At 59.0% G+C, this 21,733-nt stretch overlaps 2 protein-coding genes and 1 long non-coding RNA gene across 14 annotated transcripts in view; 1 reads left to right on the top strand and 2 right to left on the bottom strand.

Moving 5' to 3' along the window:
* Positions 1–725: 725 nt before the first annotated feature.
* LOC140606123 (uncharacterized) lies at positions 726–2,914 on the bottom strand. Of its 3 annotated transcripts, none has more exons than XR_012008533.1 (2): positions 1,308–2,914; positions 726–957 (listed from the first exon to the last, which is right to left on the bottom strand). It is a non-coding gene; the product is annotated as an uncharacterized lncRNA (long non-coding RNA). The 3 variants fall into 3 exon arrangements; XR_012008535.1 differs by having other exon boundaries at positions 726–954; XR_012008534.1 differs by having other exon boundaries at positions 726–903.
* Positions 2,228–10,877, top strand: HIC1 (HIC ZBTB transcriptional repressor 1). Of its 7 annotated transcripts, none has more exons than XM_072779040.1 (3): positions 2,228–2,381; positions 4,429–5,046; positions 7,872–10,877. In XM_072779040.1, the coding sequence occupies exon 3, from the start codon at positions 7,892–7,894 to the stop codon at positions 10,031–10,033; it is 2,142 nt and encodes a 713-aa protein (XP_072635141.1). In that variant the 5' UTR covers positions 2,228–2,381; positions 4,429–5,046; positions 7,872–7,891; the 3' UTR covers positions 10,034–10,877. The 7 variants fall into 7 exon arrangements, with proteins under 7 accessions (XP_072635141.1, XP_072635140.1, XP_072635139.1 ...); XM_072779039.1 differs by lacking the exon at positions 2,228–2,381 and adding an exon at positions 3,162–3,833; XM_072779038.1 differs by lacking the exon at positions 2,228–2,381 and adding an exon at positions 3,162–3,979.
* Positions 10,878–11,023: 146 nt separating this feature from the next.
* The window catches only part of SMG6 (SMG6 nonsense mediated mRNA decay factor), a 243,179-nt gene continuing 232,469 nt past the window's right edge, over positions 11,024–21,733 (bottom strand). For all 4 annotated transcript variants that reach the window (XR_012008521.1, XM_072779018.1, XM_072779020.1 and 1 more), the window contains 4 exons: positions 19,676–19,829; positions 16,508–16,719; positions 16,115–16,196; positions 11,024–12,783 (listed from right to left, as the gene is read on the bottom strand). Coding sequence is in view for 3 of the 4 variants with exons in the window: in XM_072779018.1 (XP_072635119.1) it covers positions 12,653–12,783; positions 16,115–16,196; positions 16,508–16,719; positions 19,676–19,829 (579 nt within the window). In the remaining variant the exon portion in view is untranslated. The remainder of the gene's footprint in view (positions 12,784–16,114; positions 16,197–16,507; positions 16,720–19,675; positions 19,830–21,733) is intronic.

Here is a 21,733-nt window from a genome sequence, read left to right as displayed (position 1 = left end):
AAAACAAAACAAAACAAAAAAAAAAACAAACTCTCTACAGTCAGTTCTCTGGTTTCTACCCCTCCTCTGACCGACCACTTTCTCCAGATACGTTCAAATTGCAGACCATTTGGTTCCTTTAGAATATACCTACCATTTCTCTCTTTGACTTCTCACTCTATCTTAGATACCTAAAGCTCTTGAGTCCCTGAGCAAAGAATCGCTCCCCTCAACAGCCCCAGTCTGAGAGCTTCTGCTCAGAAAGATGTGCCCCCTTCCCCTGTTCATTTTGCCTAAGTGTCCAGAGCTGGGGTCTTCCCAAGGCCACCAGCCCCTCAAAAAGATACAAATAGCCTAAATAGAATACTTAAGATTGAAATAGCATTCTGAAGTTTTCAAAGGTTTTTATGCACCTTTTGATTTGATCCTTAGAGCAAGTCTGCCAAAAAGGAATATTACCTCATTTTACACAAGGCTCAGAAACAACCTGGCTCCTTAAATAATAACCAGTAGGTGATGAAGCCAGGATAGACCTCCTGCTTCCCAGTGCACTACACATTATAATCTGCTCACAGATGTCCCCTGGATTCTAGAATCAAGTATATTTAAGTCTTGGGGTCCTTGAATGGGAGGAAGGAAGCTTGTGGACATTGATTAGCTGTAAAACCAGCACCAATTGTCTTAAAAGTTTAGCAAAGAGGGATTAGGGAGAGGTAACAAAAAGTTGGATTAATGAGTGGCATGACTGGGTTGCATTAACCATTTATTCCCAGCACAGTCCCTAGGGAAATCCATCAGTTAGCCCCTGCGAGTGTTGGCGGTGGCAGGTGACAGACGCGTGTTTTCGAAGAGGTCGTTGCTCACACTTCACTGGATCAATAGGACTTCTTCAGCCCCTCTGATATTCACTTTCCCACTGCAGCGCTAATTTGAGACACTGTCTCGACTTAGAATCCAGCACAGACTGAGGTGAGGCTGCTGATACATCAATGTTTTACCGGGTTTACTTTACAAGCACACTGGCTTCCTGTGGGTTGGGGACCCTTCTTATCTTACATGGATCAGAGGATGAGAGAGTGGGGAGAAGAGTGAGGGAAGGCTGTAACTCCACCAGGGAATGGGTTCAAGGATTAGTCTTGCTTTCTGCCTACTCAGCGAGGGGTTCCCCGGAGAATGCGGTTATGGCATATGAGAAAACTTTACTCCCTCTACTCCTTTCAGTCCCCAGGAGGCCTTCATGTCCCAGCAGTCTCCCTCCCATCGAGGAGATAAAAATAATAACACAAATCCCAGAACTACCCCTTTTCTCGCCGTTCCCTGGCTACAACCTTAGCTAAGAGAACAGGACGGTCACTGAGGCGGCGGTCAGACATGCTCCCCAGCCCGTGCTTCCTTTTCTGTCTCGGTAGACACGCAGCAGTCAGACCCGAGAGTGGCCCGCCCTCCAACACCGCACCTCCCTCCGCGCGCAGTACATCGGCTCTTGACTCGCCGCCCCCGCTTCCTCCTGCTCCTGGTCTCCCCCATCCCCGGCTGGCTGAGCGCGGCGCGGCGCGTGGGCGTGCTGCGGGGCGACCATGGCTGTAGACTGTTACCTCCGGTTCCCACAGTAACAATCGAAAGCCACGGTTGCCCTGGAGACGCGGGGGCGGGGCGCGCGCTGCTGACTGCACCGCGGCAGCTCCAGTCAGGCAGACGTCAGGACAGCGAGTTGGGGAGGGGGCTGGCGGGGGTAGCACGCGCATAGGGAGCGGGCTCGGGGGCCGTGCGATGTGCTTGTGAGCCGGCCGCCCCTCGCAGCCTCTGGTGACCAGGGACTGCACGGCCGGATGGCAGCGCCCGCGCTGGATCAGCACCGCGGACAGCGGCGGCGCGGACCGCGCGCGCGGGGCTCAGGGATCCTGGGGGACAGAGGGGTCGGGGGCGCGGTCCTGGGGCGGAGCCAGGCGTCGGTGGCCGTGACTGGAGACTGTTACTGAGGGCGGCCCGGGCAGTAAGCAGTCTAGAGCCAAGGTGCCGGCGCGCTGCCCGGGCGGGGGTGCCTCCATCGCCCGCAGCTGGGGGCGCTGCTGTTCTTCCTCCCCCGCATCTCCCGCCTTTCTCCGCCCTAGCGCTCGCGGACAGGCACGCGGCCCTTGACGTCAAAGCCCTGTGACGTCAAATATGTCCCTGCGGAGAGGCACTTCCGGCGGCGGGGAGGGGGTCCCCCCAGCTCGGTGGGGGAGGCGGGGCAGTCCGGCCGAGGCCCCGCCCCCGCCTGGTCCTGAGAGGACAGCTCCTCGCGCAGAAGCGGGAAGTCAGGGGCGCAAAGGGACCAGCCCGACGGGATGGGACGGGGAGGGGGAGCCCGGCTGGATGCGGGGTGGGGGTCCCGAGAGAGCTGCGGCTGGGCCGGCGGGCAGGTGGGTGTCTATCCTTCGCCGGCGGCCCTGCTCCGCCGGCCGGGGGTAGCGAGGCTGAGTCACTGCGCTGCGGGGAGGGGGAGGTGGGGGCGCGTCTTCTGGGGCGTCAGCACCTTAACCTCACTTTCTTGGATGGCGCAGGAACCCTAGGAAATGTCGCAGGGACCCTGGGGTCGGTCCTCTTTTCGCTGCTTCTCCGAAGTGGCTGCGTCTTCATCCGGGCGCGGGCAGGTGCAGCACGGGGTTCTGGGTACGCCTCCAGCCCGGCTCCACCAGCTGCGAGGGGATCTTCGTCCCCCACCCTGTTCCCAATCCCACCCGTAGGGGCCCCTCAACCTGCCGTCTGCCGGTCTCCTCATGGCCCTCCCATCCGTGTCCGTGCATCGGTCCATCTGTAGCCCGTCGGTCGGTCAGTCCCGCTTACCTGTCGGGCCGCAGCGCGCCCGCTCCCGCTCGCCGCCCGCAGCACCGCTGGCGCGGCTGCTTTTATAGGCGCGCGTAGTACTCGTGCGGCGGCTCATTCATGCGGCCGCCGCTCCTACACACTGACGCGCTGCCGACGTCAGCAGGGAATTTAGGAAACGGGAAGAGCGGCTATTTATAGTGGCGAGGCGGGGGGTTGGGAGGGGACAAAGGCGACGGGGAGTTGGGAGGGGGAGGAGGGCACACGGAAGCAAGAACAGGGAGGGGAGCCGGCCCCTGTACCGGTCTACAAAGGGTTAACTTTCCGGAACTGCAGGCTGGGGGCCGGCGGGAGCCTAGTGCGGGGAGGGCGGGTGGCCAGTTACACCTCTACTGACTCTGGGACACGGGGGTGCAGTCCCACTCTCCCCCGGCCTTCCGAGGGGCTCGCCCAGTAGCCCCTCACTCCCACTTCTCAGTTCCTGGACCCGACGGCTGTGACGTCACAAGATAACCTTCGGTGGCGTTACACCCCGCATGGCCACCTTCAGTGTCGTCACCCTGGGGTGGACCTGCTGAGCCCCCCAAAGCAACATCTAGAGCTCTGGCGTCAGGGACATAGGGGAAGAACAGTAGGGGCGCCCAGGGCTCTCAGAGGCTTTGTAGGGGTCTGGGTGGAGAAGAAATAGGGGGGTCTAGGTCCCAGTCAGGAGCTGGAGACCCCGGAAAAGTTGAGAAGGGTGGCTTGCCCTCTCTGGCCATGAGCAAGGGGTTCCTCTCTGGGGGTAGTTGGGGGAAAGGTGGCAGGAGAAGGGGGTGAGTGGAAGAGGAAGCCTCCACAAAGAGAGGGGAGGAGGACAGGTTGGCAGTGCCAGTTTCAGAGCCTGGCACCAAGCAGACTGCGTTCAGGACCCATTTGTGGGCACTGGCAGAGCTCCTATGAGGGTGCTAATGAGTGAGGAAGACCAAGGGCTCAGCAGCTTGATAGCGAGGGATCTCCAGAGGGTGGAGAGGCAAGACCACTTCCTGAAGGAGTTAGAGTTTCTGGAGGTATGAATTGACAGGAAGACCCTACGCCATATGGTGCAGAACTTCCCTGAACAAGAGCAGGAGAAAGACTTGAGTGTGGCTCCATCAACTGAGGAAAGTTCTAAATGGAGGAGCGTGAATGTGTTCAGAGAAAGAAGATGGATTGTGTGTGTACGTGGTGGGGGGGAGCAGGGCCACCTTAGTAGGGTGGGTGGTTGCAAGGGAGGGAGGGAAAGATCACAGGCTGAAGAAGTGTGAAGTCCACAGGAAGGCAGCGGGCAGGAGGAGGGGTTCGCAGGTCTGAGAGACCCTCCCATACTGATATATATCAGACAGACAGCCTGACAGACAGACAGTCTGATGGTAGAAATAGGGTCAATGAGTTAATTCAGGGAGTGGGGATCTGGGGAGAGTGTTGAGGAAGAACAAAGACAGTGGGCACAGGGGACACTGTACAAAGGTGAAACTGGGCTGAGGGGCTCCTTGTGGGGCTAGGATCTGGTCCTTTCAAAAGGATAAAAGATTACAGCAGAAACGAAGTCGGAGAGGTCCTGCACAACATTTGGAATCTAACCTCCTGGAGTCCGCCCACCAACTTTTTTTCTTTTGCCTCCAGCCTTCGTCCCTGTGGTTCTCTTCTCCAGGACTGCCTTCTGTCTAGGGGAAGAACTCCTATTCACCCATCAAAGCCCAGTCCTAAGAGCACTTCCTCCGAGGAGCCTTCCCGCCTTTCTCTAGCACTCCGTACACCTTTTTCCCCTTCAGCGCACAACACATCCACTCCGCGGCCAAGATGACCCACCGGAAGCTTCTTGGAATCTCCCTGCAACCCTAGTGAGGAGACCATGGGTAGATGGAGAGGGCTGGAATAAAATGAACCCAGAACACAGAGTAGAAACAGGGTGAGGACAGGGTCGGGACGCGGTGGGAGTCAGGAGAACCAGCGGGAACCGACAACCACCACCTGGCCCCCAAGGCCTGAAGACGTTAGCGGAGGAAAGAGAGAGCCTCTGGGGGGCGCCGGAGACCTTACTGTCCGTCGGGGACCGCGAGCGGCTGCGCAGGCGGCCCCTCAATGAGTGACTCAGCTACTACCTCTGGCGGGGGCGCCGGGGTGGAGGATGGCGCGAGGGGCGGCGCGCACCGCACCCACCAGCCCCGCAGCCCGCGCCGTTGCTAAGCTCGCCGAGGCCTGAGCGAGCCGGGATCTGCGCGAACCTCAGCGGTTACCATGGTAACGCTGCGCCCCAGCTTCTCGCGCGCGGCGGCTGAGGGAGGCGCAGCCAATCAGAAGCCGCAAGCGTTCTCGGGGACCCGCTCCCACCCCCCGGCGTGTGGGCCGGGGTCAGGAGGTGCGGGGAGGAGGCGCTGCGTGGGCCGCGGAGACCCGGCGCTCACCACAGGCCCGATGCAGCGCGGAGGGGGGCAGGCGGGGCCGCTTCCGGGGTAGCGGTGCGCGTGCCCACGCGCCAGAGCGGGGTCCCCTCCCTCCCAGAGGGCGTCACCTGCCAGAGCCGGGCCTTCACGTGGGAGGCAGAACCTTGCCAGGGGATCCCGGGCTGCAGTCCCTGCGGTCACGTTTCGGGTCAGGGGGTTGGAGACGAGGTAGCGCAAGCAGGTCCCTCGAAATGGCTCACGCGGGGAACCTGGGGACTGCGGGGGGGGGGTCGCTTCTGCGGGATCCCCAGGAGGCGCTGTCCAGCCTTTCCCAGTCGAATATCCGGAGTTCCCTCCAGAGACCTCCAAAGTTCAGGGCAAGCTGTTTGGGTAACAGCCCTGCCCAGGCTCATGGAAGGCCCTACGTGACAGCCTCTGGACTATCCCAGAGAGCCGGGGGGGGGGGGGGGGGGCGGGGGGAAGGGGAGGGGGCGCCAACATGCGCGCCCGCAGGTGTCAGTGCCCGGAGAGGTCTGGGTGCGAATGGGTTTATTCTGTGCACACCTGAACCCGTGTGGCTGAATGAAGGTGGGCGTGTTGGGGGTGCGGCGGGTATAAACGGACAGTCCCAGCCAGGAATGTCTAAGGAGGCGCTCCCCGAGATCTTGTCCACTTTCTTCTTAGGACTTCTGTAATCTCCCTCCCCTCGTCTACTTGCCACCAGAGTCCCCTCCTTGCGGGCAGGACTTCACACCGAGGCAATGTGAGAATCTAGAAATAGGTACATGGGAAAGTTTAGCTCAAAACCCCAGAGTTTGTGGCGCTCGAGGTTCCGGGGCATACTGGGTCCTCACGGGGCACCTCTGGGAGAGTGAGCCTGCGAATACAGGCCTCTCCCGGGTCCGGCTCCGGCTCCGGCTCCGGCTCCACATCTGTGAGCCTCCAGCCCAACCCAGGTGCGCGGTAGGGAGGTCGCGACTGTGTCGCGTAAAGCCCCGCACGGCCGCGAGGTGGCGCCATAGCTGCAGCAGCGCGTGCCGGCCCGGGCCGCTCCAGATAAGAGTGTGCGGAAAGCGCGGCGGGGCTGAGACGCGACCAGGACGCGGGGAGGACGGACCAGCAGGACAGACCGACCGGGGCCCCGGCGGGCGGAGGGCAGCACAGCCACGTCCCCCCTGGATCCGCCGGCAGCCGGGCCCGGGGCTTCCGACATGCCCCCCAGGTGGGTCCTCAACCTCGGGACCAGAAGGGACAGGGGATCCGGACGGCCCGGTCCTTACGCGCTGGCCGCCTCGGGCGCATCCTTCGGCCTGGGCGCCCCAACGCGGCTGGCGTCCAGGACTCCGGGTGTCGCCCCTAGAGGACTCGGGACCGCCGGGCCGCTGCTCCGCGCCGAGTTCACGGCGGGGTCAGCGGCCCGGGCCCGACTCTGCCCGCACATGGGCCGGAGAGGCGAAGGGAAGGGAAGGGGAGCTGGCGGGCGGGGCTGGCAGGGGCGCTGCCCTGGCACAGCTCGGCGCCTGGCAGCGGGGCGGGTGGGGCGCCGGCTGGGAGCTGCCACCGCCACGGGCAGGGAAGCCGGGTCGGGTTGCGGCCGCAGGTAACGGGCCGCGAGGCCCTGCGGGCCAGGAGGGGAGCAGGGTGGGCCGGCGAACGAGCGGGCAGGGGAGCGCCGAGCTCCGCTCAGGCCCCAGGGCCGCCTGGCTGCCGAAATTGGGAGCCGAGAGGAAAAGCTGGGAGTCGAGGGACTGGGGCTGGCCCGCTTCTCCCGGCCTGTCTGAAGTTGGGAAACTTTTCCCCAAGTTTGGGGCGGCGGAGTTCCCGTGGAGAAGGGGCCGAAGGGAGCTGGGGAGGGAGGCGCCGGGGCCCGCGAATGCAGAGCTGAGGCCGAGACCGGGGCCAGGACGCGGGTGGGGCGCAGGCCAGGGTCAGGGCCGCAGCCGGCTGTGCGCCGTGCCCGCCCGGGGCGCTGCCCCCTCCCTCCCCTGGGAGCTGCGTGGCTCCCCCCTCCCCCCCACCTGCTTCCTGCCTCAGCCTCCTGCCCCGATATAACGCCCTCCCCGCGCCGGGGCCGGCCTTCGTGTTCTGCCGCCACCGCAGCCTCTGCCTCCGCTCCCCGCGCCGCGGCCGCGCCCGGGCCCCAACTGAAGGCCTGACAGCCCCCGGGCAGGGCGGCGCCACGGCGGGCACCGCGCACCCCTCCACGGGATCACTTCCCCCAGCTGGGGCAACTTCTCCCGAGGCGGGAGGCGCTTTTTACTCGGCTCCCTTGTATCCCAATTGGGCAGACTTCTCAGCCCTGAATGACTTTTCCTGAAGCGGACATTTTCCTCAAATCCGGTAACTGTCTCCGAAGGGGTCACTTCCCCCAAACAGTGTTCTCCTCGGAAGTCCCCAGACCCCAGCCTGTGTGCCCGGTGCCAGCCGGGCCTGGGCGAGCGGTCCAGCCTGGCCTCCTCTCCACCAGCCACTCGCCTATGCCTTCTGGTGCAGGCCACCGGCCCAGGCTTCCACACCAGGAGGCCGCCGACCCCTCTGCCAGCGCCTAGGCCGCCGCGCGCGATGCCCCAGCCGAGCTGAGGGGAAGGGGAAGTTGGGGGGAGAAGCGCCGGGTTGGATCCTGGCAGCGAGGGCTCGAGGGCTCGGGTGAGGCTCTGACCCGGCTGCGGTGTGTCCCTGCAGGAGAGTGTGCTGGGCAGACGATGCTGGACACGATGGAGGCGCCGGGCCACTCGAGGCAGCTGCTGCTGCAGCTCAACAACCAGCGCACCAAGGGGTTCTTGTGCGACGTGATCATCGTGGTGCAGAACGCCCTCTTCCGCGCGCACAAGAACGTGCTGGCGGCCAGCAGCGCCTACCTCAAGTCCTTGGTGGTGCATGACAACCTGCTCAACCTGGACCATGACATGGTGAGCCCGGCGGTGTTCCGCCTGGTGCTGGACTTCATCTACACCGGCCGCCTGGCTGATGGCGCAGAGGCGGCGGCGGCGGCGGCCGTGGCCCCGGGGGCTGAGCCGAGCCTGGGCGCCGTGCTGGCCGCCGCCAGCTACCTGCAGATCCCCGACCTCGTGGCGCTGTGTAAGAAGCGCCTCAAGCGCCACGGCAAGTACTGCCACCTGCGGGGCGGCGGCGGCGGCGGCGGCGGCTACGCACCCTACGGGAGGCCGGGCCGGGGCCTTCGGGCCGCCACGCCCGTCATCCAGGCTTGCTACTCGTCCCCGGCTGGGCCTCCGCCGCCGCCCTCGGGCGAGCCGTCTTCGGGCCCCGAGGCCGCTGTGAACACCCACTGCGCGGAGCTGTACGCCTCGGGCCCCGGCCCGGCCTCCGCACTCTGCGCCCCGGAGCGCCGCTGCTCCCCGCTCTGCGGCCTGGACCTGTCCAAGAAGAGCCCGCCGGGCTCCGCGCCTCCTGAGCGGCCGCCGGGCGAGCGCGACCTGCCCTCCCGCCCAGACAGCCCTCCCAGTGCCGGCCCCGCTGCCTACAAGGAGCCACAGCTCGCCCTGCCGCCGCTGCCGCCGCTGCCCTTCCAGAAGCTGGAGGAGGCCGTACCGCCGCCGGACCCGTTCCGTGGCGGCGGCGGCAGCCCGGGACCCGAGCCCCCGGGCCGCCCCGACGGGCCCAGCCTCCTCTACCGCTGGATGAAGCACGAGCCAGGCCTGGGCAGTTACGGCGACGAGCTGGGCCGGGAGCGCGGCTCCCCCAGCGAGCGCTGTGAGGAGCGCGGCGGGGACCCAGCCGCCTCGCCCGGGGTACCCCCGCTGGGCCTGGCGCCGCCGCGCTACCAGGGCAGCCTGGACGGGCCAGGCGCGGGCGGCGACGGCGACGACTACAAGAGCAGCAGCGAGGAGACAGGCAGCAGCGAGGACCCCAGCCCTCCAGGCGGCCACCTCGAGGGCTACCCGTGCCCGCACCTGGCTTACGGCGAGCCCGAGAGCTTCGGCGACAACCTGTACGTGTGCATCCCGTGCGGCAAGGGCTTCCCCAGCTCGGAGCAGCTGAATGCACACGTGGAAGCTCACGTGGAGGAGGAGGAGGCGCTGTATGGCAGGGCCGAGGCGGCCGAGGTAGCCGCGGGGGCCGCCGGCTTGGGGCCCCCTTTTGGAGGCAGTGGGGACAAGGTCGCTGGGGCTCCGGGCGGCCTGGGCGAGCTGCTGCGGCCGTACCGCTGCGCGTCGTGCGACAAGAGCTACAAGGACCCGGCCACGCTGCGGCAGCACGAGAAGACGCACTGGTTGACCCGGCCCTATCCGTGCACCATCTGCGGGAAGAAGTTCACGCAGCGCGGAACCATGACGCGCCACATGCGCAGCCACCTGGGTCTCAAGCCCTTCGCGTGCGACGCGTGCGGCATGCGCTTCACGCGCCAGTACCGCCTCACCGAGCACATGCGCATACACTCGGGCGAGAAGCCCTACGAGTGCCAGGTGTGCGGCGGCAAGTTCGCGCAGCAACGCAACCTCATCAGCCACATGAAGATGCACGCCGTGGGTGGCGCGGCAGGCGCAGCTGGGGCTCTGGCGGGGTTGGGGGGGCTACCCGGCGTCCCCGGCCCCGACGGCAAGGGCAAGCTCGACTTCCCCGAGGGCGTCTTTGCTGTGGCCCGACTCACGGCAGAACAGCTGAGCCTGAAGCAGCAGGACAAGGCAGCCGCGGCCGAGCTGCTGGCGCAGACCACGCACTTCCTGCACGACCCCAAGGTGGCGCTCGAGAGCCTCTACCCGCTGGCCAAGTTCACCGCGGAGCTGGGCCTCAGCCCGGACAAGGCGGCCGAGGTGCTGAGCCAGGGAGCGCACCTGGCCGCGGGACCCGACGGCCGGACCATCGACCGTTTTTCCCCCACCTAGAGCGCCTCCTGCCGGCCCGCCTCGTCGCCGCCGCGTGGCCCCGGCCCGCGTCCCCGGGGAACGGCGGTGGCAGCGCGAGCAGGCACCCCGCGCCCGGACAACTGTAGTAGCAGCGGCAGCATCGCCGCAGTGGCGGCGGCCCCACCTGGCCTCACTGCTTTGTGCCTTAGCCCGGGGGTGGGGGTGGGGGTGAAACCCCGGGACGGGGGTGGGATGGGGGAAGGGAGATTTATATTTTTGATATCAGCTTTGACCAAAGGAGACCCCCGCCCTTCTCCGCCTCTTCCTGTGGTTCGTCGGCCCCCTCCCCCGGCTCCGTGCTGCTCTTGGAGGGAGGGGTGTCACTGTTGGGGCGCTCCCGGCCCTACCTCCGGCCCTTGCGACCACACCCATTCTCACTGTGAATCTCCCCGCTGGGGTCGGAGCGTCGGGCAGAGTTAGGGAGCGGGGAGGGGACTGAGCCGGCCGGAGGGCCCCCCACCCCCTGCTCCCGCCCGCCCCGGGACTGATAATGTGAAGCTCCTCATTTTGCACAAGTGGCACTAGCCCCAGGGCCAACCCTTCCCTCCCTCTGGAGTCAGAGGGCTGAGACAGCCCTGGCCTACCGGTCTCCCACTCCCGCAGTGTCCTCCCCATCCCTCCTTTCCCTGGGGCCCCGGACCATATTTATTGCATGCGCCCCGGGCGGCCCCCCACCCGGAGCCCAGGCTGGGCTGGGCTGGAATGTGGTCTCTTTAGCTCCCTCCTCCCCGTTTGTATATTTCCTACCTTGTACACAGGCTCTTCCAGAGCCGCTTCCATTTTCTATACTCGAACCAAACAGCAATAAAGCAGTAACCAAGGACCCTGGACCCTGCTGCTCTCTTCCGCCCTGCATAAGGACCTGGGTGGGTGGAGGGGCCCGATGTGCACCCTCATACAGGTGCAGAGAGGCTTGGGACCTTCTTCCCTCCCCAGTCCCAGAGACAGATGGGCAAGAGGTCAGGCATGTTCATAACTAAAAATTTATTAAGGAAAACAAAACCAGTGCTGCAAATGGGACAGAAAAGAGAGCTGGGTCTCCCACCCACCTAGTCATTGGCCTTCATCCAGGGGAGAGGATCTCACAGGAGAATCCGGGACCCTGTACCCCAAAGAGCCAGTCTTCTGAGGTCCTGGGGGACTTCATACCCCCAAACCACTGGTGGCTCTCCTGCACAGTACCTCCTCCTCCTGGTATAGTCTCGGGCCTCAGGGAGGTAGGTACAGCTTTGCTCCCATCCTCTGGGAAGGCTGTACAGTCCAGACAGGGAGCTCAGAGGGATGCCCTCTCTGATCCCATCAAAATTTACTCCTGGATCCTCCTCAAAGTCTTGTCTTCCTCCGAGTTCCTTTCATCCCTGTCCCAGGTTTGGGAGAACCCATTTCCAGTAGGAAGCCCCGTGAATGAGTCTTGGGACACAGGTGCCAGCTAAAGAGGTAACCAAAACCTCAAAGGCCAAAAGGTCCCCTGTCAAATTCTTTCTTCCAGGTCAAAGCTAAAAATGGTGTACACTCCAGGATAGGCAATGCCCCTCTCAAGCACTGGCCGCCCTACCTCAGACTGGGCTGCAGGACCTGGAAGTTTCTCAGAGCACAGGGGCCTGAGAAAGAAGGCCAAGGCAGGAAAGCTTTATTAGGTTCCTGCCACAGAGGAGGAAGAGGTACCAGAGGAGAAAGAGTCAGAGTGGGAACCCCCATGGCAAGGACCTGAGGTGAAGAATGTGAGGGAGGTAAGAGGGGTCAACAGGAAAGGGAATGAGGATAAGGGGATGATTCAGGAGGGAGGGAGGGAGGGAGCTGAGAGGAGGGGGGGGAACTGAGAAGAGTCTGAAGAAATTTTGTGAAATGGGAACTAGAGCAAAAGGAAGGCCAATGAGGGAGAGGAGCAGGCAAAGGCCACCCAGGAAGCATGAGCCTGAGACCAGATGTCCCTTCCCTCTAGACCCATGACCATCCAAGGGAGAATGAGTGGCAAAGTGTAATGGACCCAGAATGATAAGGACAGGAAGAAGAGCAGTGATGGATGTGTGTTTGGGCAGGGGGTACAAAAGGTGGGGCCTAGGGCTGCTGTTGGGGACATGGTGTCCAGAGAAGACACACCCTGGGCACTCTCTTCATGGCATGACCAAAGCCTCTTGGGACACATTGAGGACAGAGGTTGTGAAGATTAAAAGGACCCATCGTTTCACCTGCACCTGATGGAAATGCAATCCCCTGCTCTATCTCCAGCTGAGAGAGTGGCTGAGTCCCTGGGCTGAGGAGGCCTTCTGCAAGCCCTTGAACTAGACAGGGGGAGGGAGAAAGGCTGAAATCATGGGCGGCCTGTCTGGCTCACCCACCTGCTGTCACTGCAGCCAGCCACCTCTCTGCTAAATCTTGGCAGCCCAGGAGGGTCCCAGCAGCTTCCGCCCGACCCTCAGGAGGGGCTCTGTGAGGAGCAGCTCCCCCACAGCATGGCCACGGTGTGGGTTGGAAGAGGATGGTTTATTGTCTGGGTGGATTGGTGGCTCAGGCACGTGGGCATCTTCGGTGCTACACTGGGCGCCTGGTGGCCTCTCAGGAATGGTTCCATGGGGGGGGGTCCCCAGTGTGGCCCCCTCAGCCCACCTGGGCCCACGTGAGGAAGGCTGGGATGTCCCGCACAGGCACATTCCTCGTCAGTGCCTTCACACGCAGGTTGCGGTCATCTGTCAACAGCACCACCTCCCGCAGCAGCCGGATTGGCTCTTCTGTAGGCATGAGAGAGTAGAAGGACTTCACTGAGGGCAGGAGGTAGAGAGAGGCAGAGGCTCCCTCTCCTCTCTCCAAGGGGGAATGTGGCCCAGGAAGGGTCAGGGCCAGTTATTTCTTGGCTCTTTTACAAGTCTTTCCCTCACGCCATCAACGAGGGTACCCCTCCCCTACTGGCTTAGGGAGGACCATGCAGGGCCAGGGCTGGCCTTCTGCTTCAGACCCCAGCCTCCAACCCAGGACTTAGTGGCCTCATGCCCAGAGATCTGCCCATGCCACTGGCCTCCACAGACCCCTCTCCCAGGACACTGAACTGTGGGAGCAGATGAAGCCCTTTTCCTTCTGCTCCTTCGGACTGCATGGCTGGTCCTGGGCTCACAATGACTCCTCTCTTCTTGTGCATCCTCTCCCTCCAAGACTAGCAGGTTACTGCTTTAGCTCAAGATGGAATCTAAAGTGTATCCAGGCCCCCAGATGTGAGGAGAAGGGTTAGTTCAACGTAGCTCTGAGGAGAGGAGGGCAAGCAAGGGTCCCTGGTAGAGCCGTGCCAAGATGGCTAAGTTAGAGGCAATTTCCTCTATTACATGAAAGTAATCAATGTAAAGGTAAAGGGTGAGAACCTCTAACAATACAGAAGAGGACAAAGGAAATGAAAAGTCAAAGTCATCCTCCTGGTTCTCTCCCTTCAGGGCTAAGATCTATGCATACTCTGAGATTTTTTGATGCCCAAGTGCAAGTATATATACTTGTTACATAAGCTTTTTTCCCAACAACATTACAATCATACTAGCCATATTTATTTTATTCAAATGTTTTTTTTTTAAAGATTTTATTTATTTATTCATGAGAGACAGAGAGAGAGAGAGAGAGAGGCAGAGACACAGGCAGAGGGAGAAGCAGGCTCCATGCAATGAGCCTGATGTGGGACTCAATCCTGGGACTTGATCCCGGGACTCCAGGATCATGCCTTGGGCCGAAGGCAGGTGCTAAACCACTGAGCCACCCAGGGATCCCCTATTTTATTCAAATTTGATATATTTTAAAGCCCCTTCTGTATCAGCACAAGCAGCCTTTGTTCTTTTCAGATGACCTCTTAACAAGATGTCTTCCACTACCTCTCTTTTCCAAATTCCCTAACCTTTCAATGTACTGGAGAGAATTTAAGCCAGGGCCAAGTACCCACACGAGTGACATCCCCACCCCAGGTCAGGCCGCTCAGTGGTAGGCCCACCCCTCAGCCCTTAGTCCCAGGCTGGGTATTTCCTGACGGAGGTCCGGCAGACAGTGAGGCACAGGAAATGTCCTGCGGGGCTTACTAACTGCGGGGGGGCTGGCGGGGCTGGGCAGTTGCAAGTGTCCAGGTCTGGACCTGAGCAGTTTCAGGCTTGCCAACTCCAGGCGGGGAGGCTGAGAACTGGCTGTCAGCCTGGGAGGAGTTTGGGGGAAGAGGGAGGGAGAGGCTCATGAGGCTGACACTGGTGGGAGAAGGGGACGGGCGGAAGGAGAATGGGTGGGAGGTGAGGGCTGCGGTGGGCAGACAGGGAGAGGAAAGGCCACATGAGCAGAGATGATGCTCTTAGATGGCTCTGCTGCCTGGGCCTGGCCCTTCAGGCGTGGGTGTGCTGGCTGTGCTTTCTGGGGTTCCCAGCTGGCTGCTCGAGGTAGCCCCACAGCTCCTGTCCTGGGGCTTAGACCAAGAGAGTCCCAGGCCTTAGGATAGACGACTAAGGCCCAGCATTGCTGGCAGGGGTCTGCAGGGGTTTCTGTGGATACTTTCAGACATTTTTAACAATAAACATCCTCTGTTTTGACACTGGTAACTTCACTTTGTTAGAAACCAGAGACTGTCATCTTGTCAGGCCCCATCCGCCATAATCCACATGATTTTAAAATTCAACATCGTTTACACATAAACATTTAGTGACGGTTTCTCTGTGAATCTGACAAGTTAATCTGCTAAGAATTCACACTGACAAATGGGGTTTGATTACACTAGCCATTGCTGATGTAATTCTGATAGGGGCGGTCCCCAGGATGGCAATGGGTTCCTGCAGGCTGTTTGGGGTGAAGTGGGGGTGGAGAGACTAGTAAGGCCAAAGCCAAAATGTGTCTCAGCTAAGAAAGAAACAGTTCCGAGGCTGGGTGGGGCCGTGGCAGTATTGGAACCATACTTCTCAACAAGGCCTTCTGCAAGGTTGCCTACCTCTCTCTCAGAAGGTGCCCCTCTAAGAAGCTGCCTGGGAGCAGAGCCCAAGCTCCTCTGTTGGACCCCTTTCTACCACTTCACTGCTCCAGGTCTGGCCTCAAGGGACAGAACATGCAAGCATCGTGGCAGGACTCCCCTGAAGAACAGCACTGTGGGCTCATTATGAGCCCCTGATGCAGAAAGCCAGGCAGGAGTGAGGGGCTACATGGACACAGGTGGCAGGAGCAGCAGAAGAGAAGACAACCTCCCTACCGGCTTGGAAGCCAGGGCTAGCAAACTGAGCAGGGAAGTGAGATGGGCAACAACCACCAAAAGAAAATGACAAGATGTAGTTCCCTATACATAGTTAGAAACCTAGCAGTAAGAATGCCCAAGTCCGCAGATAACACAGAGCAAGGATGTCCTAGGAAGACATGTCAGAGTCTTGGGAGCCAGGAGCAGAAAATACCCAAGCCCTGCTGACTCTGAAGGGCTGTGCAGGAAAGCGTTCTGGATTGAGGATGCGGTGCTAAAATACCTGAAGAGTCCTAGAGTGGGCCTTTGGCCCAAAGACAGGTCTACTGGTCACCAAGGAGCCCTTGAAAATTGGGCTGAGGGCTCAGTCTTCAATCTGTTGCCTGCCCCCAAAGTCACATGACACAGAGACAGGAAGAAAAGGCCCACTACTGGCTGGGGAAGTACCTCCACTACTGGCCTGCTGGAGGGTAAACATTTAGGGATGAACTGAGAGGGTGAGAGTGGCCAGGAAAAGGAAGGTGGGCCCTAGGGACCAGTGGGGACTGTCCTCTCAGAGCTGCAGAGGGCTGGGTTCAGGAGACCATGGCCAGAATAAGCTACACTGAATCATAGACATTCTTGCTGTCAGAGGACTCACTGAAGACCCAAGAAAGGAAATGGAGTCATGTTGAGTGGGAAAGCTCACTGCCTAGAGCCTGGCTTCCAGGGCTAGGTCACCCCTAGTTGGCCCAGGGTCCACCTGGGATGCGGGGAGCTGTGACAGAGAGGTAGGATTTCCAGAAGGCTGGCCTCAGGCTTGCATCCACCTTCCCAGGCCAGAATTGGTGAAGGGACCCTTCCCTAAGGCTGAGGGTATGGATGATCCTGAGGCAGAGGCAAAACTGTACCTTTGTTGGTGGGCATGAAGTCCTTAGCCTTGTCTTTGCAGTAGTGGAGGCAACAGGAGAGTATCAAGTCATCGTTGTTACCCTGGGGGAAGAAAGTGTAAGAAATGCCACTGGGCAGGAGGGGGCGCCATTCAGAGGAGGCACAGGTATACTTGTGCCATCTGGGGTCTTGGGGAGGATCACATCCCAGAGTCCCTCCCCTACATGTTCTGGCCCTGCTTGGCCAGGCCCAACTGTGCCAAGTGTGATCTAGGGGACAAAGAACTGCCCCTCTGGGGCCTTGATGGTAGCTGCCTGCCCCCAAGCTGTCTGGGCTGCCTGAGCTGTCCGAGCTCCTGGACACCCTGTTCTGAGGGTGGCTATGGGCTCCCCCTTTTCTGCTGCAGGTCTTACCAGTTGCCCAGTGATGTCCTCACTGCGAAAGGCGATGGATTCAAGTTCATTGCCACGGCTGGTCAGGGCCCGTAGACAAGTGTCCCGACTCTCAAATCGCCGCTCGAGGAATTCGATGGACTTCCGGGCCTTTTCCTGCACTACACGGGCATAGCCCCCAGCCCGGTGGTCTGTCTCCTGCCCCTTGGCCAGGCCGTCCAGCTCATTGATCACTGATAAGACAAAGTCCCACAACGTATCAGCCTCAGCAATCAACAATTCTGTCCTCACACTTTAGGCTCACTTTCCCAGCCAGTCCCCCATCAGACTACAGGCTCCATCCTGTTCACAGGAGTCTTCCAATGATGCTAGGGAAAGGTGGGGGGGCAAGAAGTGTTCCTGACTTGTCACAAAGCTCTATCTTTATGCCTCCTCCTCTGGGCCCCACCCTCCTCCTAGAAGGAACCTACAGGGATTTTCTGGAGCTGCTATATTCAGAGGAAGAAACCTGGCCCCTCTAATCACATTCCTCAGTTATAGGATCAAATTGAAAGGGTCTCTCAGGAGAGGCAAGGGTAGCCACTAAAGGACAAGAGGTCCTCCCCCTCATCAATCTGGATTTCCAACCACAGCAGTTCATATGGGGCAGAGTTCTCTGCTCCATCCCTTGGCATAGTGCAGGGAGGTCACCAAATGGGAAGCAATAGTCACAGCCTTACTTGCAAGGACCCTGGTATCCCTCAAACCATGCCCTTGGCACATCTACTCCTGATATTGCACGTGTGTTTGTGTGTGTGTGTGTGTGTGTGTGTGTGTGTGTGTGTGTCTGCCTGCCTATGTGTCTGGGACACGGCTTCATTTTCTGGTGAAGATTCTTTCCAAAATTCCAGCCAAAAGCCTGAGGTCAAGTGGGAAATATGTACTCCTTGGGGGCTCCGGGAGAGTTTGGGGTCTGAGGCCTCTCCTCAGTGCAATGATTCATGGCTCAGGGAGTCGGCATGAGCATGCTGTTCCATGGTGAGCCTGGCACTCACTGTCTGGGTATTCGGAGACACTTTCTGGAAAGGGCCTTGTGGGAATACACATACACACACACAGACACACACACAGAGCCCAGACTTTCATCAACCTGAGACTGCTGCATGTCCACACAATGTATGGTTGAGGCTGGGAAGTAGTGGTGGACGAGTGTATGGTACAGCAAACAGAACATCAAACACGAAAAACTGGTATTCCATCCCAAAATCTCCTTTCCTGCTTCCAAACTAAACAGGCTTCAAAGGGGAAGCTTGTTTGTGCTTCTGCACCAGGCGGGGCTTCTTCATGCTAGGGTCAGGTCTAAGGAGCAGAAGCAGGTTAAAGAGACAAGAAACAAGCAGGGAAGGCTGTCGGCTTAACCCTTTGTCCTCCGGACACAGAGTGGGAATCCACTGAGGGAGCCTCACTGAACAGGAGTTCCCTTTACAGATCCTGAGAGTCGGGACACTGTCCCACTGAAGAAGGTTCAAAGAGGCGGCCCTGCCCTTCTGTGGCAGAGCTGTCATTTCCTAGCACCCACGGAGTGGGGGGGTGGGCATCTATCTATTCTATGTGTGTCCTCCCCAGGGTTTTTTTTCTCATATATTTGCTCCCTCCCCACCATCTGGCTTTCCCTGCTGAACAAGCTTCTCAAGGCCAAGGGCTTACAGCTCTGCCTTTTGCTGGATCCTCCAGGAATAAGGAGAGTGTGAGCACACAGTAGGGGCACAATCGGTGCTGAGGACCAAGAACCTGGCTAGCCTGGTATGGTGTCTGACACTCTTTCCAAGTCTTAGGGAGCTCCTGAGATGTCAGCAATCTCTCAGTTATCCATTTCCTGACTGTTAGCAAAAGTGACCACTCACTTTCTTTCCCCTAAAAATCTCCGGAGTAGGAAAGAACAGAGACATATTATCTGGATAGCTATCCCATCCCAGGATGCAGTGAGGGAAGAGAGGAAGCTAAAACAACTTGATGGTCTTGCTGCTCTACTTTTGAAGAACAGAAGGCCTTCCCTTAGGTCTAAGGCCTGGATTTAAGAGGTTCTGGCCAGGCCACATGGGGAGGGGGAAGGAAGACAGGGAGGGTGGAGGCGGGACGAGGGCTGCTTCAGTGCCAACATTCTCAGGTGGTGCTAACGTGTTTCCCACAACCCCCCAGGGTTCTATAGCCTCTGCAGGGGCGGATGTTTCCTGCCCTTTGTTTCCACCCTCCTCTGGCACTAAGACACTTGGGACTAGGAGGGGAGGCCCAATGGAACATCTTGGCATGGATGTCAGAGGTGGCTTGGCAGGCAGACTGCCAGTCTGGCAGCTTTTCCAGAGGATGAGGATCCCGAACTTGCTCCAAGTGGCTTCTGAGAAGGAGACACTGAAAAGCCAATCACCTCCCAGACCCTCTCCTTCCATAGGATAGCCATCAGCTGTATCAATTGTATTAGGAGCCCAGAGCTCAAAGCCCATCCTCAGGCTGACCCACCACAGAGCTCCAAGAACTAAGACAGTGCCTAGACAGTTCCCTGGAGACAGCCCAGCTGGGCTCTTCTGGCCTGAGGGTGGAAGAGAGCTAGCTGGGTCCTGAGATGCTGACCCTGCACCAGCACCAGTGACCAGACAGTGGTGAGGGCCCAAGTGGCAGGAATCCACAGGCATGAGCCAAGGGCTTGCTCTGGAGGGTTTCCATCAGCCTGGCCTTAGGGTGACACTAGCCAGAAGAATGCTACCTCGAACCAACAGAATGATCATGAAAAGCTACAAGACAATCAGACCAAAGGCATCTAACCACTTCAAAATCCTCCCAGCCTCCCTGCCAGACCACCCAGCAGCACTGCCGTTATCTGCCAGGGCTGAGTGTTTACCAATAACGGGAACCAGCTTTGCTGTTTTACTGCAAGCTTTATAAGGATAAAAACAAGGGCTGGGCTCATGCAGCCTCTGGTTGCTGGGACACAGGAGTCCATTTGCTCAAGCAGTTTAAGCCATGGATCAGCCATAATAATTTGAACTGCTTTGATTATTAAACAAATTTCCTTGCCCCCCGCATACCCTACTTCCCTGCAAATCCTGTCATACACACATAGCAGGGCTCTCTGCCTGCCCAGCCACCGGGCTGTGGGGCATGTGTGTAGAGGGGGCTGCAGCACACGTGCAGGGTTGTTCTGGCCTGACTCACCAATGAGGGGCACCACCAGGATGTACTTCCTGCTCTCCAGCAGCCGTGCCAGACTGGCCAGGTGGTCAATGAAGCCGTTGGTGTCTGGTACAAGGAACAAGGGTCTGATCTCGAGCTCCATCTGCCTCATCTGACTCTGGTCCTCCAGGACAGCCTACAGGGACACAGAATGGTGAGTGAGCCAGAGTGAGTAGGCAAGCGGGTGGATGAGCCAGGACCCTGACTTCACAGTGTGTCAGCATCCTGCCCCCTGAAACTCTTCCCCCTCCAGAGGGATAGCCAGCCCCTGTCAGGCCTGAGGGTCAGGCCCAAGGGCTGGACAAAGCACTGCAATAAAAATCAACTTGGACTAAGCAGCCTGAGGAATGAGGTGTGCCTAAAACCCTGCCTGGGACAGAGTGGACCCTGATGGGATTAATAATAACAGGTTTCTGAAAGTAAGACCCTGGGCTAAAAGTCAACCAGGGAGAGTCAGTCAGTTTCCTTGGACATGAAAATGGTTTCACTGATGTTATCTAGACAGCGTAGAAAGGGGTACTGCTCAGTGCAAATACGTTATACATGTATCATTTGTTATTTCAGTTTACTGTGTAGTTAGGGAAAAAAAAAGGTCACACTCAACGGCTACACAAAAACAGTGCCGCCACCAACAACGAAATCATTAATACCCGCAGCAGGAGTGTGATGGATTTGGACCCAACTCACATGCCTGCAAAGAGCAACTGAGAACTGCACCCCCCACCCCAACTCACCAGCAGAGCGTTTCTTCAACGTGAGTCTTTGTGTTCTACTTGTGCTCCTTTGCTGCACTTTTGTAGGATCTATTCTATTATTTGATACCTTTCATTAAATTGACTTTAAGTCAACTCACTTTTTCTGGCTTAGCCACTTCTTAAGCAATGATAACCACAGTATCAAGTTTACTAGTGCAAGTTATACTTCCATAGTAAGAAGCTGAAGGTCTCCTCTGTATCACTAAAAAAACCACCTCATGCAGCACCAGTGAGTGGCCTGTGCACCACACCTCGAAAAACACATGGCTGAGGCCTTGTCTGATGGAGGCTCACATCCTTCAGGGAAGCTCCACACACATCTGTGAAAGCCTGACTTTCTCAAGTCTGACAGAGCCCTGAGTGGCAGAAGGGCCTTTGAGATAGGCTCTGGGTATGTCTGTCACTCGAGAACATGGTTGCTGTTGTGCTGCTTCCTCTTGTGGGTCCATGGCCAAGAAGCAAAATGATTTGCTGGCATCTGCCTGGCGTGCTCCCTGTGTACATAGCAGGATGGCACCAGTACAAGCCTTGCAGGGACTGGTCCTGTCACCCCACCTCATGATCTCGCCACACACCAACGTGCAAGGGTAGAGACACAGGCTCAGGGCAGGGGAGGAGATGTGCGTGCCAACTGAGATGGGTCCCACAGTGCTGGGCCTGGCCACTAACAGTCAGTGAGGGAGGCGCTCAGGTTTCACTGGCAATGACAGTAAAATTGAAAGGGCATGCCTCTGAATGCTGGGGGTGGCTTCTCTGTGACCTACTGGGGACCTCTTCCTATGACTAAGTCGTTGCTGCCACTGCCACCACAGCTGGTGGAAGGCACAGGCCACAGGCCACTGGCAGGCATGAGAATTGCAGCTGAGAGCCCCAGTCTGCTGGTCTTCCTACTGCTCTCACCTCATCAGGGGAAAGTACCCCTACTGCTGGCCATCTTCCCAGGGGACTTGGGTCACAGTCCCTCCCCATGGGGCTGCCAACTATAGGATGACACACATTCCACTAAACTCGGCTTGGGGCATTTTCTAAAAAAATTATCTTTTCTTAAGGTATAACAGACATATAACATTGTTTAGCAGCTCGGGACTCTACTCTTCCTCCTCATAAGGAAGCAGCAGCATTCCCATTGCTCATTTCCCCAGGTCTTGCTGTGCTCTATCCAGCTTTTCCACTGCCAGGAACATATTTTTTGGTATCACAGGCACCCAGATCTTTGCCTTTCTGGGTAAGAAGGAACAGAATGGTGACACAGGCTCCGAGAGGGCAGGGGCTCACGGTCCTAAGT

This window comes from Canis lupus, chromosome 16, assembly GCF_048164855.1.
Source record: "Canis lupus baileyi chromosome 16, mCanLup2.hap1, whole genome shotgun sequence".
In the NCBI taxonomy this organism is placed as follows: Eukaryota; Metazoa; Chordata; class Mammalia; order Carnivora; family Canidae; genus Canis; species Canis lupus.
The sequence above is the reverse complement of the archived record's forward strand: the minus strand, read 5'-3'. Positions and strand labels throughout refer to the sequence as shown.

Excerpts from the sequence above, each read along its gene's own strand:
- HIC1 (XM_072779036.1), top strand. The coding sequence starts at position 7,493 with ATGACTTTTCCTGAAGCGGACATTTTCCTCAAATCCG. Across the intron at positions 7,530-7,871 it reads GGACATTTTCCTCAAATCCG|GAGAGTGTGCTGGGCAGACG; the intron begins GTAACTGTCTCC and ends GTGTCCCTGCAG.